General features: G+C 41.6%; 1 protein-coding gene across 8 annotated transcripts in view; it reads left to right on the forward strand.

Moving 5' to 3' along the window:
• Positions 1–46: 46 nt before the first annotated feature.
• Positions 47–14,494, forward strand: part of NFYA (nuclear transcription factor Y subunit alpha) — a 32,468-nt gene continuing 18,020 nt past the window's right edge. Inside the window, exons 1-4 of one of the 8 annotated variants that reach the window (XM_054721746.1) lie at positions 47–269; positions 9,189–9,336; positions 11,049–11,135; positions 13,865–14,011. In XM_054721746.1, the coding sequence (XP_054577721.1) occupies positions 9,262–9,336; positions 11,049–11,135; positions 13,865–14,011 (309 nt within the window). In that variant the 5' untranslated portion in view covers positions 47–269; positions 9,189–9,261. Of the gene's footprint in view, positions 270–316; positions 649–9,188; positions 9,337–11,026; positions 11,136–13,864; positions 14,012–14,494 lie in introns of those variants that run through there. The other 7 variants (XM_054721744.1, XM_054721745.1, XM_054721742.1 and 4 more) reach the window with 7 other exon arrangements.

The following is a 14,494-nucleotide window of genomic DNA, read 5'->3' on the forward strand; positions in this document are numbered from 1 at the left end:
GGAAAGTGGGCGTGGCTTCAAGGACGCCTGCGCAGTGCTCCTTCAACCAGGGGTGGGGCGTGCCCAGAGCAAGGTGTTAGGGGGCGTGGTTTCAGAAGCGCCTGCGCGGAGGCGGTTGGAGGGAGGCCCGATTCCCCTTTGTTCAGGTTCGCCATTTTGCGAGGCAGCGGCAGTGGCGGCGGCAGCGGTGGCTGGAGCCTCTGATTGGGTTTCGGAGTCCGGTAGTGGAGCCAATCAGCGCGGGCAGCGAACCGGGGGAGCGAGGCACGGTTAGTATAAGGAGCCAATATCCAGCGGCCCAGAGCCGGCCCCAGCGCCCGGATTGGCGGGTCTCGCTGACCACTCAGGAAAGGCCCAGGCTCCCGTCGAGCCCGGGGAGTCGAGCTGAGCCTGGCCGAGCGGGGCCCCAGCTGGCGGCCCCGGCCTAGACCCTGCGAGCGCCGCGGGGCACTCCCGGCCGAGGCCTTCAGAGGGCTACCCCGCGCGGGGATGGGGCCCCCGAGGGCAGGCACCTCGGGGTCCTGTCCCTTGCAGGGTGCCAGGGCCAGCTGGGGATGCGTCCGGGTTCCCCCGACCCTTGGGCTGAGTTTCTCAGCGCTCAGGCTCGGGAGTGACGGGCTTGCCCGTCATGAATGTTTCTACACTCAGGTGCGCACGCCTCGGTGGTTTCCTCCGGGTCGTTCCGGCCTCACACTGAAGCCCGTCCTTGCTCTCTCCGCGCTCCGGCCCTCGGGACGGGAACCTGCCCCCTCGGGGCTCGCGTCCCCCAGGCCTCCGGGAGCCGTGGCAATCCGCCGCCCTCCGGGGTCGGCAGGGGGGCCTGGGGAAGACTCGCGTCGCCGCCGCGGGGCCCCTACGTGCGGCGGGAAGAGGGGGCCGGCCCGGCCCGCCTCGGCGCCGGCGGGGCCGCCCCCGCCGTTTCCCGGGGCTGGGGAGTCGGTTAGTGCGCCCACTCTCCCAGGTCTGCCGGGCCCCTCCTTTCATCAGGCTCGGCTCGGGACCCGGGCTGGCGCCGTTACCACCCCCTTTTGGCTCGTCATTTCCTCTCCCCGCCGCGCTCGCTGGGGCAGCACCGCACACCTCAGTCTTGGAGCCCGACCAAGCGGTCTCCCCTTTCTTGCCCGGGCGCTAAGGCCAGCCCACTCGGTGCCGGGAATCTCACCCTTAGAAGATTGCTAGCCCTTCGCGTTTCTTTTCCCGGAGGCTACACAACTTGCTTTTCATACTATTCTACCTCGTGAACTCTTCCTCCCTTGACAATGTACATTCGTCTTTCTTTCAGCTTTCTGTGTCACTTCGAACTTGTCAGGCTTGACTTCTTAGCTCAACCCACAGCTACTCTTGGTTTACTTTTTCTAATATGCTTTCCAATTCCATATTAACGTGTGTGTGTTTTTTCCAGCAGATATTGTTGGGTTTTAGGGTAAGAAGAAATCTCTGTTGAAAACCAAGTATGAAACAGTAGTAGGTACCAGGCATCAGTATATTCGATGGGGAGGGAGAGGGTAGATGTAAATAATCTTCCCTGCCTAGTGGAGATTGACAGGTGAACAACTAATTAATACCTAGCGGTTAGTGATGTAACGGGGCCAAGTTTCTTTTTGTGAAGTACAGTACTAATGTGTGAGCTACCAACAGCCTTCTGGAAAGCTTAATATAGCCACCCTTTTGATTGGCCTGAAGGATGATGGGATTTCTTCTGACAAGAAAGAAGAGCATGGGCAGAGACACCAAATTGTGCTGTCTGAAAGGGGGTGAGGGGACAGAATGGGGCAGTAGGCAGTAGTGGTGAGAGCTTAAGATTGGGAAAACAAGTTTCTGCCTTGTGGGGTTCTGTCCCATAACAGTGGCTTCTTTGGGGGAAGAAAGGGAGATTTCCCTAGGACTTTAAGAAAACGTTTTACTTATGTGAAGCACCTAGTGCAGTCCTTAGCACACAGAGTAGGCCTTCGGCATGATGCCGGTTTTTCTAAACACATTTACTAAGGTCATACAACGTAGGTTTCAGAGAACAACTAATCCAGGGCTCTTTAATTCTTATCCACATTAATGGATGTGCAGTGTGTCTTAGATGTTTTTTTAAAACATATCACTTTTTAAAAATATGTTTTTATTGACTTGAAGGGAGAGAGAGAGAGAAACATCAAGGATGAGAATCATCCATTGGCTGCCTCCTGCACACCCCCTACTAGGGATGGAGCCCAAAACCCAGGCACGTGCCCTCACCAGCTGGGCTTATCTGGTCACTTTAAAACCACCAAACACTTGCTAGACTTTCTAAAACAGCGGTTGTCAACCTTTCGGACCTCTTGGACCACCCGCTGTTCTAAAAGACAGTTATTGTCTGGTTACTTTTTTGCTAAACACCTGGAACTCCCACCTGTCTACAGAAGAACTTGGAATTTTGAGAGACAGTAGTCTGGCCTCTATCTTTCACTTGAGGTGTGGGGCCTTTTAGTCTGCTGTTCATATGCTGAAATTTTTGTGTCCTTGTTACTATGTTGGTTCTTCATTTGGAGTACTCCACCCCTTCCCACATCATCACATATAAATCTTTCTTGAACTTAACACCAGGTCAGATGCCATGTTTTCCTAAAGTCTTCCTTGATTTGTCTATCCCCGGTAGAAGAAATCTCTCCTCCAGATTGCCTTATTACCTTCTGTCTCTTAGATTCCAATACAGATTTTTACTCCTTTACTAAACTTAAAGACTCTTTGAAGTTAGAATCTTTGTCAGAGTTTCTTTTTCTATTACTCCTTTACTAAACTTAAAGACTCTTTGAAGTTAGAATCTTTGTCAGAGTTTCTTTTTCTAAAACCTTTAGGACAGTGCCTGGGACATGATACATCATTAGTGGAGAAAGGAGCAAATTAGGAATTCTAATCCAGAAACCTTGAGCAGTAAGGAAGCTGGACAGCTATTCGTTCTAGTCTTTTATCAAAGAACCAGGACCCATTTGTTGAGTTGTAAAATCAATTTAGTGGGCTAATGCTGGTAATTTTTATAATAAAATAGAAAATAACAAAGTGTATATTTTATGTTATAAAAGATAAGTATTCGTTACCTGACCAGCATGGCTCAGTGGTTGAGTGTTGACCTATGAATCAGGAGGTCACGATTCAATTCCTGGTCAGGGCACATGCCTGGATTGCTCAGATTCCCAGTGGGCGTGCAGGAGGTAGCCAATCATTGATTCTCTCTCATTATTGATGTTTCTATCTCTCCCTCTCCCTTCCTCTCTGGGGGACGGGGGGAATATATATATCTAGATATAACTATATATATAATCTACACTAATAAAAGAAAGATGCAAATTGACCATACCTCTGCAATGCCCACCAGCCAGTCAGGAGTATGCAAATTAACCAACAAAGATGGTGGGTTAATTTGCATATGCAAACACGAGCCAAACCTGAAGGCTGAAGTCTTGGCTCCGCTATGGCCCGGGTGCCGGAGGAAAACCTGTACTGGCAGCCAGGGGAAGGAAGGCCAATTGCACAAATCTTTGTGCAACGGGCCTCTAATACACACACACACACACACACACACACACACACACACACTCACACGCACTCTAGAGGCCAGGTGCACGAAATTCGTGCATGGGGGGTGGGGTGTCCCTCAGCCCAGCCTGCACCCTCTCCAATCTGGGACCCCTCGAGGGATGTCCAACTGCCTATTTAGGCCCGATCCTACCGGGATAAATGGGCAGTTGGACATCCCTCTCACAATCTAGGACTGCTGGCTCCCAACTGCTCGCTTGTCTGCCTTCCTGATTGCCCCTTACTGCTTCTGCCTGCCAGCCTGATCACCCCCTGACCACTCCCCTGACAGCCTGATTGATGCCTAACTGCTCCCCTACCAACCTGGTCACCCCTAACTGCCCTCCCCTGCAGACCAAGTCACCCCTAACTGCCCTCCCCTGCAGGCCTGGGTACCCCCCAACTGCCCTTCCCTGCAGGCCCGGTCGCCCCCAGCTTCCTTCCTCTGCTGACCTGGTCACCCCTAACTGCCCTCCCCTGCAGGCTTGATCGCCCCCAACTGCCCTCCCTTGCAGGCCTGGTCCCTCCCAACTGCCTTCCCCTGCTGGCTCTCTTGTGGCAGCCATCTTTGACCACATGGGGGCAGCTATCTTGTGTGTTGGAGTGATGGTCAATTTGCATGTTACTCTTTTATTAGGATAGAGGCCTGGTGCAGGGATGGGGGCCAGCTGGTTTGCCCTGAAGGCAAACCAGCTGGCCCCCATATATATGATAAGTATTCATGAAACTTGTTTCAGTTACTTTTTTAATGTTTGATAGGAAATGGTGTTTCTTACTGTGAATTGTGGTCAGAGAAGTTTGAAAGCTTCTAATCTAGACTTACCTGGTAGTGATTGTCAAATATGGTAATTTTGAGGGCTTTTACATGCTTAGGATCAGGGTTGGGGTTCCTTTGGGGTGTGGGGTGGCCTGGGTGAGGAGCCTGTGGTGGTTTGCAGGCCAGCCATGCCCCCCTTGCAACCCAAGTGGAGGCCCTGGGATCTGGGATTTATTTATCTTCTATAATTGAAACTTTGTAGCCTTGAGTGGAGGCCAAGGCAGGCCAGGGCTACAGAAGCTTGGCTTCCTCCATTGCTGGGGAAACCCAAGCCTCCTGCCCTCTCCATGGCTGCAGCCATCTTGGTTGGGTTAATTTGCATACTCCTCCTGATTGGCTGGTGGGCATGGCTTGTGGGTGTAGCAGAGTGATGGTTAATTTGCATATTACTCTTTTATTAGATAGGATATATATATATATATATATATATATAATGTGATAAGTATTCATGAAACTTGTTTCAGTTACTTTTTTAATGTTTGATAGGAAATGGTGTTTCTTACTGTGAATTGTGGTCAGAGAAGTTTGAAAGCTTCTAATCTAGACTTACCTGGTAGTGATTGTCAAATATGGTAATTTTGAGGGCTTTTACATGCTTACAGTTGACTCTCTGAAAGTTTAAGCTTTAAAAATATGTGTGGGTCCACATAAAATGTATTCCTAGTAATTAGCTACATTTCAGGTTCTGTGCCTTGAAGTGGAAAGAAGAATTTTCATGCTAGCCAGAATAAACACATCTCTTTGAGGAAAAAAACATTTGAAAATTTGAGTTAGAAACAAGAGCTAGACAGACTAAATCTGGCTGATTTAATTTTGTCAGAATCTTGGGCAGAGTAGCACTTGAGGAAAGACAATGTCAGGTTTTATTACAGTTCTGTTATTGGCGAGAGGACTAGATCTTAGTTCTTGTCTTCTTGAAGGAAAGATTTTGATCAAAAGACAAAGTGCAAACAAAGCAAGCAAAAACACACTTAGGACAGTGAATCAAGGAAGGGCATAGAAGAAGTAACAAGAGCCTAGGCTGCGCTGCTTTGGCTCACTGAGAAGTCAGAGAAAAGGGGGCCTTGGAGAAGGTTTGGGGGCTTAGCCTGGGACAAGCTGCTGCTGCTCATTGCTCCCCTGGTTGCATGTCTCACTGGGTCCCTTACAAGGAAGAAGAGGGGAAGGGAATGGCAATGGCGGGGATGTGCTGCCCCGGGGGCAAGCAGGCACTGGATCCTTTGTGTTGAGGGTATTTATCTCTCTCTTGCAGGTGGGAATCTCAGGGGAGGGTCTCAACAGAATATGCATCTGTTTTCCAGGTGTGCTCTTTTATGGTCCTGGGCAAGAGGTCATTAGTGCAGCTGGTCCTGAGGCTGCCATGGCATGCTTGTCTGGTTTTGCTGCTTTTCTAGGCCTGGAGCTGAAATACAACAGAGGCCTAGATGCTATCTTTAGGGAGGAAAAGGCCAGGGGTCTAAACCACATGACTAGCAGTATGAAAAGTCAGGGAAGGAAAGGTTACCCTGGGGGTGATATTCTTTGTTTTCCCAGTTTTGCCCCTTGCTAGGCATCCAGGGCTTTCTGCCCTCTGGAGTTTCTGTACTAGCCCATTGTCCTTGCTCTGCTCATCTCTGTCTAACTGCCTGTAACAGTTCTGCTAACTGAAACTCACAGCAGTAGGGCATATGGCTTCACTGAAGCTAGTTGTGTTATTGAATTCACCATTAGCAATCTCAATATCATGTTCCAGACTGAATCACTTTCACATTAATATGAGGATTGCTATTAGATTTGAAACAGCTCTTTTTTTATCCTTCGGAGTAGAGTGGATTTAAATGTTTTTAATTTGGAGCAGTTGTGTTATGGGATAAATTAGTTAAGAAAATCTGCATGACCTGTTTATTAGTAACTCATATGCTATTTAAGTAAGATGCAAATTTCTGGAAATTAGTGGTCAAGAAAAGAATCTCATACAATAAGGAGATTTGGGGTAGGGAAAGGGTGGAAATGTAGAGGACATTTCATGATACTATGGACGAAAAGGAGTCACATGCTAACCTGACCAGCTCAGTGAAAGCCTTGCAAACCCAGAGAACTAAAGTAACCACAAAGAATGGTCTGAAATTAAAACTTTTTTTAACTAAGAGCAGTTTATGGTGGGTAGTCATGTCCTAGGCCAGTATCTTCCCTGAAAAAGGTCAAGCTTTACCTTACCTGAGCCTGTCTATTGTCTTTTTGCATCTAGATAACATATCTGGAATGTTAAAGTAATTTTTCCTTTTCCGTACCCCTCAAAGCACAGGCACCACTCTGCAGAGACCATAGTTAAGTTAAGACCAGTCCTGAGTTAATTGACCAATGTCACTGAGTTAATTGTTGACTGTTAACTATCCCGCACCCACCTATGTAAAAGAAGTGTGTGTCTATCGTTTTACTCTTTATCCTTGTCCCAGAGGTTTCCCCGCTTTGCTTTCTCCCGCCTCCCTAATCTATCACCAATGGATTTCATGTAACCCACATAAGTCTCCTCTTTTGATTGTAATGTTTAAAACAAGGTGCAAAACTGCCATTCTCCAGAACATTATCTCAATCCCTTGAGATTCTGCTTCCCGGCAATTGTCGACAGTTTGGGCTTTAATAAACTCACAAAAAAATCTTCACAGGTTTAAGTGTTTCTGACATTAAATCAACTTTATCAATTAACTTTGAGATAAACAGTTTAGATACAAAGGGTAATTATTTTAAATTTAGGTTTGGATGAATTTTGACAAATTTATACAACTATGTAACCACCACCACAATGAGGATATGAAACATTTTTATCATACCCTGGATGATAAGCTCAGTGGTTAGAGTGTCAGCCCTTGGACCAAAGGGTCATGGGTTCAGTTCCTGGTCAAGGGCACATATCTGGATTGCAGGTTTGATCCCTAGCCTCTGGTCGTGATGGGTAATGAGAAAATAGTTATCAAATTTACTTGTGTTGCTGATTATATATACCCCTTATTGGCTAATCTATATATATGTAAATGCAAGTTAAAACTACATATTTGCTTGGTGAGTATTTCATTAGAGCAATGGTAGTGAGTTGGAGAACTGTATGACCTGGTGCATGATGCTGTGATGACACAGTCATCCTGTCATTTATGGCTCTTATATACTACATACCATTTTGGTTATGAGTGATAAGCTTAATTAATTTTTGTTAGATTTTTTTCCTTTCAACATTTTAGTATAAAATTGTTCAAACTCACAGTAAAGTTAAAAGAACTTTACAATAAACACCTCTATACCCATCACTTAGAGTCTACCATTAACATTGTACCATACTTGTCTTATTAGATATCCATCTTTACAGCCATTCATCCATCAGTCTTATTTTTTAATGCATTTCAAAGTAAATTTTTGCCATCAATACACTTCTTCCTAAATACTTAGATATGCACTTGAATATATTTTTATTTCTTTCACACAATATTGAGACACCTTGCAAGTGACTAATCTCATTCATTATGTGTGGATTAATAGAGAGTGGTGCCTTGCTTTGCTGCTATAATGTGCAGTTTAGTTCTCTCACACAATGTTACTCACTTTTTAGGATTTATGAAGGCCTAGAGAAAAATTGAGGAAAAAGATTTATCTGCATTTTGTTTATATACCTGTGCCTCCCCCGTATTTCCAAGGAGAATTACCCTTAAATTTTTGAATCAAGTCTTTATTCACAGTTCTCAAATATCACTTCAATTTACCTAATTGTATCCTTATTTCAACTGTTAAAGTATATGAGAATGGTAAATTTGGACATGGACTAGCTATTTGATGATATTACAGACTTATTTATTTTTTAATATTTGAATAATATAGTAGAGACTATCATTGTTATAAATTGATAAACAGAAAAGAGTCTTTCTCTTTAGAGATAGATGCTAAAGTATTTGTGGATTTGGGGAATAATATGGTGTCTTGGATTTGCTTCAGAATCTAGGGGACGGTGAAAAGTGATTGAGATATATGTGAAACAAGATTGACTATGAGTTGAAAATTGTTGAAGTTAGATTATAGCTATGGGGGTTCATTATAATGTTCTCACTACTTTTGTATATATTTGAAAATTGCCATAATAAGTTAAAATGATACAATAAAGGGTGGCATGTTATTAGGCATTCAAATTCAAGACTAGAAAAAATTTACGGTCTTTTTAGAGAAAATCCATTTAAAATTTTTCCTTATATTTAATCTGTAAAGAATTATTTTTGCCATTAGTATAATTACTTTTTATTTCTTGCTCTGGATTAAAATGCAAACTCCTAAATCTTTGCTAGGGCTTTCTTACTTGGTGACACTTAATGGAGATTTTGATAAGCAAAATAAATGTTTGACTTCAGGCCTGGGTAATTTACTTACTAAATAATAAACCCTGAAGTTTTAAATATGTAGGGAACTAGAGTTACATGTTTGGCTTGCAACACCTGTTATAAATTAAAGAAACTGTTTCTTCTCTAAAGTACATGTGCAGACTTAAAAATCAGTGTTAAATAAGCCTGTAACAAAGTGATATTATAACTCATGAGTATTTCTAAGATACAGGTATTGCTTTTTTATTATTAAAAGGTAAGATTGCCAGTGAAATGACTAAAAGCATTTTTAAAACATGAAATAGAATTATGATATTGTTGTCATGATTGTACCATGTAATCCTAGTTAAAAATGACACTGTATAAACATTTTCTATTTTCTTATGCTGATTTCTTACAAATAAAGTACAGTGATAAGTCTCAAAGTTAATCATCTGGCATAGCCTTATTGACAATCTCTACTCTTGTTTTTTCCCCAACATTTCTAATAGGAGTGCACCTCACAGTCTTCTATAATCTCCGGAGTGAAATTCCCTGTGAACAGGATTCTAACTTGGAGGGACCATGGAGCAGTATACAGCGAACAGCAATAGTTCAACGGAGCAGATTGTTGTACAGGCTGGTCCGATTCAGCAGCAGGTACGGAAGTAAAACTGCTTTAAATGTCTCAGCAATGGAGCTGATAACGGCACTACTCAAGTGGGGAATTATTTCAGAGATACCAGATCTTATAAAAAATGGGTCTGATGACTTGTGCTAACAACGAAGTGCTTTTTGAAGATTAAACTTGTGATTTCTCTCCTGTTTTCCGTGTTTAGAACTCTATATCCAGCCCGTGACCACTGAGAATTTGCTCTTCATGGGAGCCTGGTTTGATGTTTTTATTGATTTTAGAGCGAAGAATGGAGAGGGTTAGAGAGATAGAAACATCAATGAGAGAGACACATCATTGGTTGCCTCCCACAGGTCCCCCACCGCCCAGGAATCAAACTGGTTACTTCCTGGTTCATGGGTTGAAGCTCAAACACTGAGTCACACTGGCTGGGCTAAATTGCTCCATTTTATCTTATTAAAAGTCAAAACACCTAGTCTGTTTTCAGATGGAAATTTGGAGTTTTTATTTTCTCTGGATTCAATTTGTGTGTTTTTTCTACTTGATTAAGCTAGTGTGTAATCGACTAAGGTATTGGCCACAATACACAAACCAAGATAGTCAGCGTCTAAGAAGTCTACTGTTCTTTGACTTGATCCACTACAGTGCTTACTGTGAAAAGTTCTAGTTTACCATGAGGATAATAGACAGCCATTCTTCTGGATAAACACATATTAGAAAGCAATTCCCTAATTAAGTGGGTTACTTTCTTGAATTTATACACAGGTTACATTTTCTGATGCTTTATATGTGGCTTTATTTTAGTGAAACTTCTCTTGTTTTTCTCCATAGGAGAAATTATCATGTATCAATTTAACTTTAAGATTAGGAATATTTTGTTTCTAAAATGAATCTTAGATAATATAGAAAAGTAGTTTGTAGGGAGGGCAAAGGAAAATTTGATGGTGAGTTCTATCTAATGATCAAGGGAAAGAGCTACTCTTTGTTAATAAAGTAGTTATTTAATAGAGTAGTTATTTAAACTTCTTTACTCATCTTTCCTTCCATATAGCTGCTGTGGCTCTGGCAGCTTCCTTCACCTGCCTTCTTTGTAAAAGGGATTCCACAAAGGGCTCTCCGTTCACACCCATGCCCTGGTGGGTGAATTTTTGTTTTGTCAAAATTTGCCATCACAGAACATAAAAATTAGGTTGAAATTGCTTCTAAGGTAGTCTAATTGAGTAGAAGTAATCCTAGTGTGAGGACATGGGAACAGTAACCTCATGAAAATGATTTTGGTTCACAGTGATTTCCTTTCTGATGATTGCATTTAAGCCCCAGAAATTTTTCATTGTAGCTTCAAGGTTGTTAAAACCTTTGTTCTTGTGAACTGGTTTGAGGAAATAAAATTAAAAAAAAGGCATTAAAATAACAAAGTAGGCAAAAGGATCAAATACCTATTTCTGGAGGGGAAGGGCTGCGTTAACAGTTTTTGTTTTAACGATAACTGTTTTGACATTTTTGAGTCATGGAAGTATGTTTTGAGTTCTACTCTGGAGACAAAGGGCTAATATCTTCAGTCCTGCTACCTTCAACCAAACAGCTTCAGGATAGGGAGTCTGTACAGTTAGAAAGTCCTGTGTAGGGTGGGGTTGTTAAGACATCTCTCCCTCCACTATAAGAGGTAAGGTGATCTCATGCCTTGAACCATACATTTTCTTCCTGACACATTTCAAGCTCTTCCTGTTCCTGTTCTCAGCAGCAGGGTGGTGTCACTGCTGTCCAGTTGCAGACTGAGGCCCAGGTGGCATCCGCCTCAGGCCAGCAAGTCCAGACCCTCCAGGTAGTGGTGCCCTCTCTGATTCTCTGTAAGCACTGCATGAACTTCTCCTTTCCTCATGTCTGGTGCTGTTTGTGGTAGGATCTCAAGGAGGAATGGCAAAGTCAGTTGCATGTTTTTGATGCTAACTTGTCTTTGAGACTTACACCATGCCGGTTTTCCTAATGTTTCATGCCAAGTCATGTAGTGACTCCAGTGTGAATTTTCTGAAAACAGCATTTGGCTATTACGTTTCTTTGGGAATGCCTTGGAAAAAATTGTCATAAGGGATAGGAAGAAATTCTTACAGTGACAACAAAATCTATTTAGAGTTCAAACTCTGTGTCAGATTGCAAGATAAAATTTCATGAACTTTACTATAATAGTAGAGGAGAAAATACATGCGCATTAGCTAGGCTAGATTGTTTTTATTAAAAGGGTAAATCAGGTGCAAAATAATCATTGTAACTTGGCAAGTTTTATCTAATCACTAAATCTCTTGTTAATCTCTTTACTATTTTCTAGGAAAATAGTGACCTGTTTTTTTTATCAGATCTGCAAAGATTATCCCATACCTCTAGATTGGACATAAGTGGCATAGATATACTTTCGATAGGTCTTAGGTGTTATAGCCACTATAAGAATTCTTACTTAACCAATTCAGTTCCCTAACATGTTGGCTAAGTTAAATATCCAAATTTGGCATGATATTTCGGCCAGCTCCAATATAAAATCAGGAGCAGGAGCATTAGTCTCTTCTGTGTCTGTAGGTTACTTTGACTAAAATAACTTTTTTTTTGAGAAACTGGTAAGACTTCGGTGCCCTATCTTTTTTCATCCACTAAAATGGAAGTAGTTCAAAGTAGGACCTAGAACGTAGAACCGATAAACATCCTGCAGTTAACTACCCATTATTGTAATCATTTTACTTTACCGTTTCAGCCCCACCCCCACATCTGCCACCCACAGTGTTTGATGATGCCAATTCTGAACATAAATTAGCCTGAAAGAACCTAAACTTGTAGGTTCTCCCAAACTATAAATCTCAGAGTTCAGCTGCTTGTAATTTATGTTTTCATGCTTACTTCATCTTACTGATGTGTAAAATAATACTGTCATTAACCACTTTGGAATGGGAATGTAACATGCTCTTAACTGTATGGCTTTTTGTCTGATGCATGTATCCTTGCAATCATTCATATGTTGTAAATACAAGTGGGCTTCTTGGAGTCTCAAATGGTTTATTATGTGCAATCACAGCATGTCGTCAAGGGGAAAAGTTAAGATGACAGAGATCTAGAAAATTATTAGAGTTATGCCTTAAAACTTGTATTTCCTACATATGTAGATTTTATTTAAAAGAAGTGGAGACAGTTTATGGAAATAATAGAAACTATTCCTTAAAGGTCTCATTATTTTGGAAAACTTTAAATAGTTCTTTTAGTTATTCATGCAATAAATATTCTGAAAAAAATCTTTCCTGCTAGAACATATGCACACATTGGTGTAACGGGGGATTTGATTTGGGGTGGGGAAGTAAAGGGAGGAGAAAGTAGTGGAATCAGATTGTAAAGTTCTTAATTTTAAACGAATTTCTAAATGAGCAGTTTCACAAAAGCTAGGATTTCGAATATTTCTAAAGGTTCTAGAACATTTGGGAGGGGGCGCTTAATACCTAATTTACTCCTATATGTCTGATTGATAATTTTATTTGAACATTTTTTCCACTGGCATTAAGAATGACTATTTTAGTCATGCAAATATTCTTTTGTAATATTATAAGTAATTCCTCAAAGATAGAATCTGAAAATGAGTTTTTGACTTTTAGCTATTCTGTTGAACATTCACTCCATTTCACTTTTTAAATGGCTTATTTTTTTGCTTCTAGAAAGCATTCTATTAGCTAGGTATTTTTAATTGGGACTCAAAATGTTACAACAGAGCATTTACAATGGCCTGACTTTTAGAGTTTTCTGTTTATTCATGGGAGCTTCAAAGTTGGAAATTCTTTTATATGCTTGAGTGCTTTGTATAATTTCCATATTTGTCATTGCTTCTGTTAAAATTAAAATAACTGCAGGTATCGCAGGGCCCAGTGCAAGGAATTCCATCGCAGATACTACAAACTGATCAGAAAATATTTCTAGGCAGTTTTTACTAGTAGGCTCTTTTCAACAACAACCAGACTAGAATTCCCAGAATATAAGGTGAAGAGAGTAAAGTATGTACATTTCATATATGCTTGAGAAAGGGTGTTCTGCATACTATTCCAGAGTGGCTTGCTACCCAGCCTCCTGTATCGCTGTGTAGTTTGATTTACTCCCTCCAGGTTATTTAGAATTTGTATTTAACCATCATCATCACCACCATTAGCTACCCTTCTCATTGCCTCCTCTTCAGCCCTCACTAGAGATCATTCCTGGATATTAGTCTAAAAAGGCAAATAGTCTTGACATTTTGTTTAAATGCTTCTTATGGAGTTAGCCTATATTTGGTGATAAATGCCTTATATCTATTGAGACTTCCCAAAGACTGGATATACTTCATTATATCTGACTTTAAAGTATTCAACTTGGCCTTTAGTCAAAAATACCATAGATGCTTGAAGAAGATAGGACTTTAGACTTATTATTGTGGGGGGCTCTCCTGCCTTTTCCCCCTCTAGCAAGGCAGAAAATAGTTCCAGTAATTGTCTTTTAGTAAAAGCCATTTTGTGTCTTATTTTATTTCATTGTACTTATTTTATTTCATTCTAGGTCCAGGGGCAGCCATTAATGGTGCAGGTCAGTGGAGGCCAGTTAATCACATCAACTGGCCAACCCATCATGGTCCAGGCTGTCCCTGGTGGACAAGGTCAAACCATCATGCAAGTACCTGTATCTGGGTCCCAGGGTTTGCAGCAGGTGAGTGGTATGAAAAAGTGTTTAGACAGAATATCAGAGTAGAGGTTTTTAAAGAATAGTTATTACAAGCTGTTTGACAATTGATATTGTTGCATTTAATTGCTTCCTACCCTCTCTTTGCATTTAGTCACTAGTCCATCTTTGTAGTACCAGTGATAAAGCAGAACTAGACAGAAATTGTACATCTCTGGTAAGGACTAATTAGACATGATTTTTGAATCAATGTAAAGAACATGAAGAGATGGAAATCTAGTTTTATAGAAGTAATTCATTGGGTGAGCTTTGTTGGCATTTTATGTCATTAAGGGAGGAAATTTATAATCTGCTTTGGGGATTCTTGTTTTTGCTCAGAAGTGCTATCCTTTTCATTTCTTTGAGTCATCTAGCAAGTAATGAAAAAAAGATATTTCAATCCATCCCCATCACACACACCTTACACTGTATTTAGAGCAAAACTTAACAGACTTTTTTAAATTGAAAATA

This window comes from Eptesicus fuscus, chromosome 10, assembly GCF_027574615.1.
Source record: "Eptesicus fuscus isolate TK198812 chromosome 10, DD_ASM_mEF_20220401, whole genome shotgun sequence".
Lineage (NCBI taxonomy): Eukaryota > Metazoa > Chordata > Mammalia > Chiroptera > Vespertilionidae > Eptesicus > Eptesicus fuscus.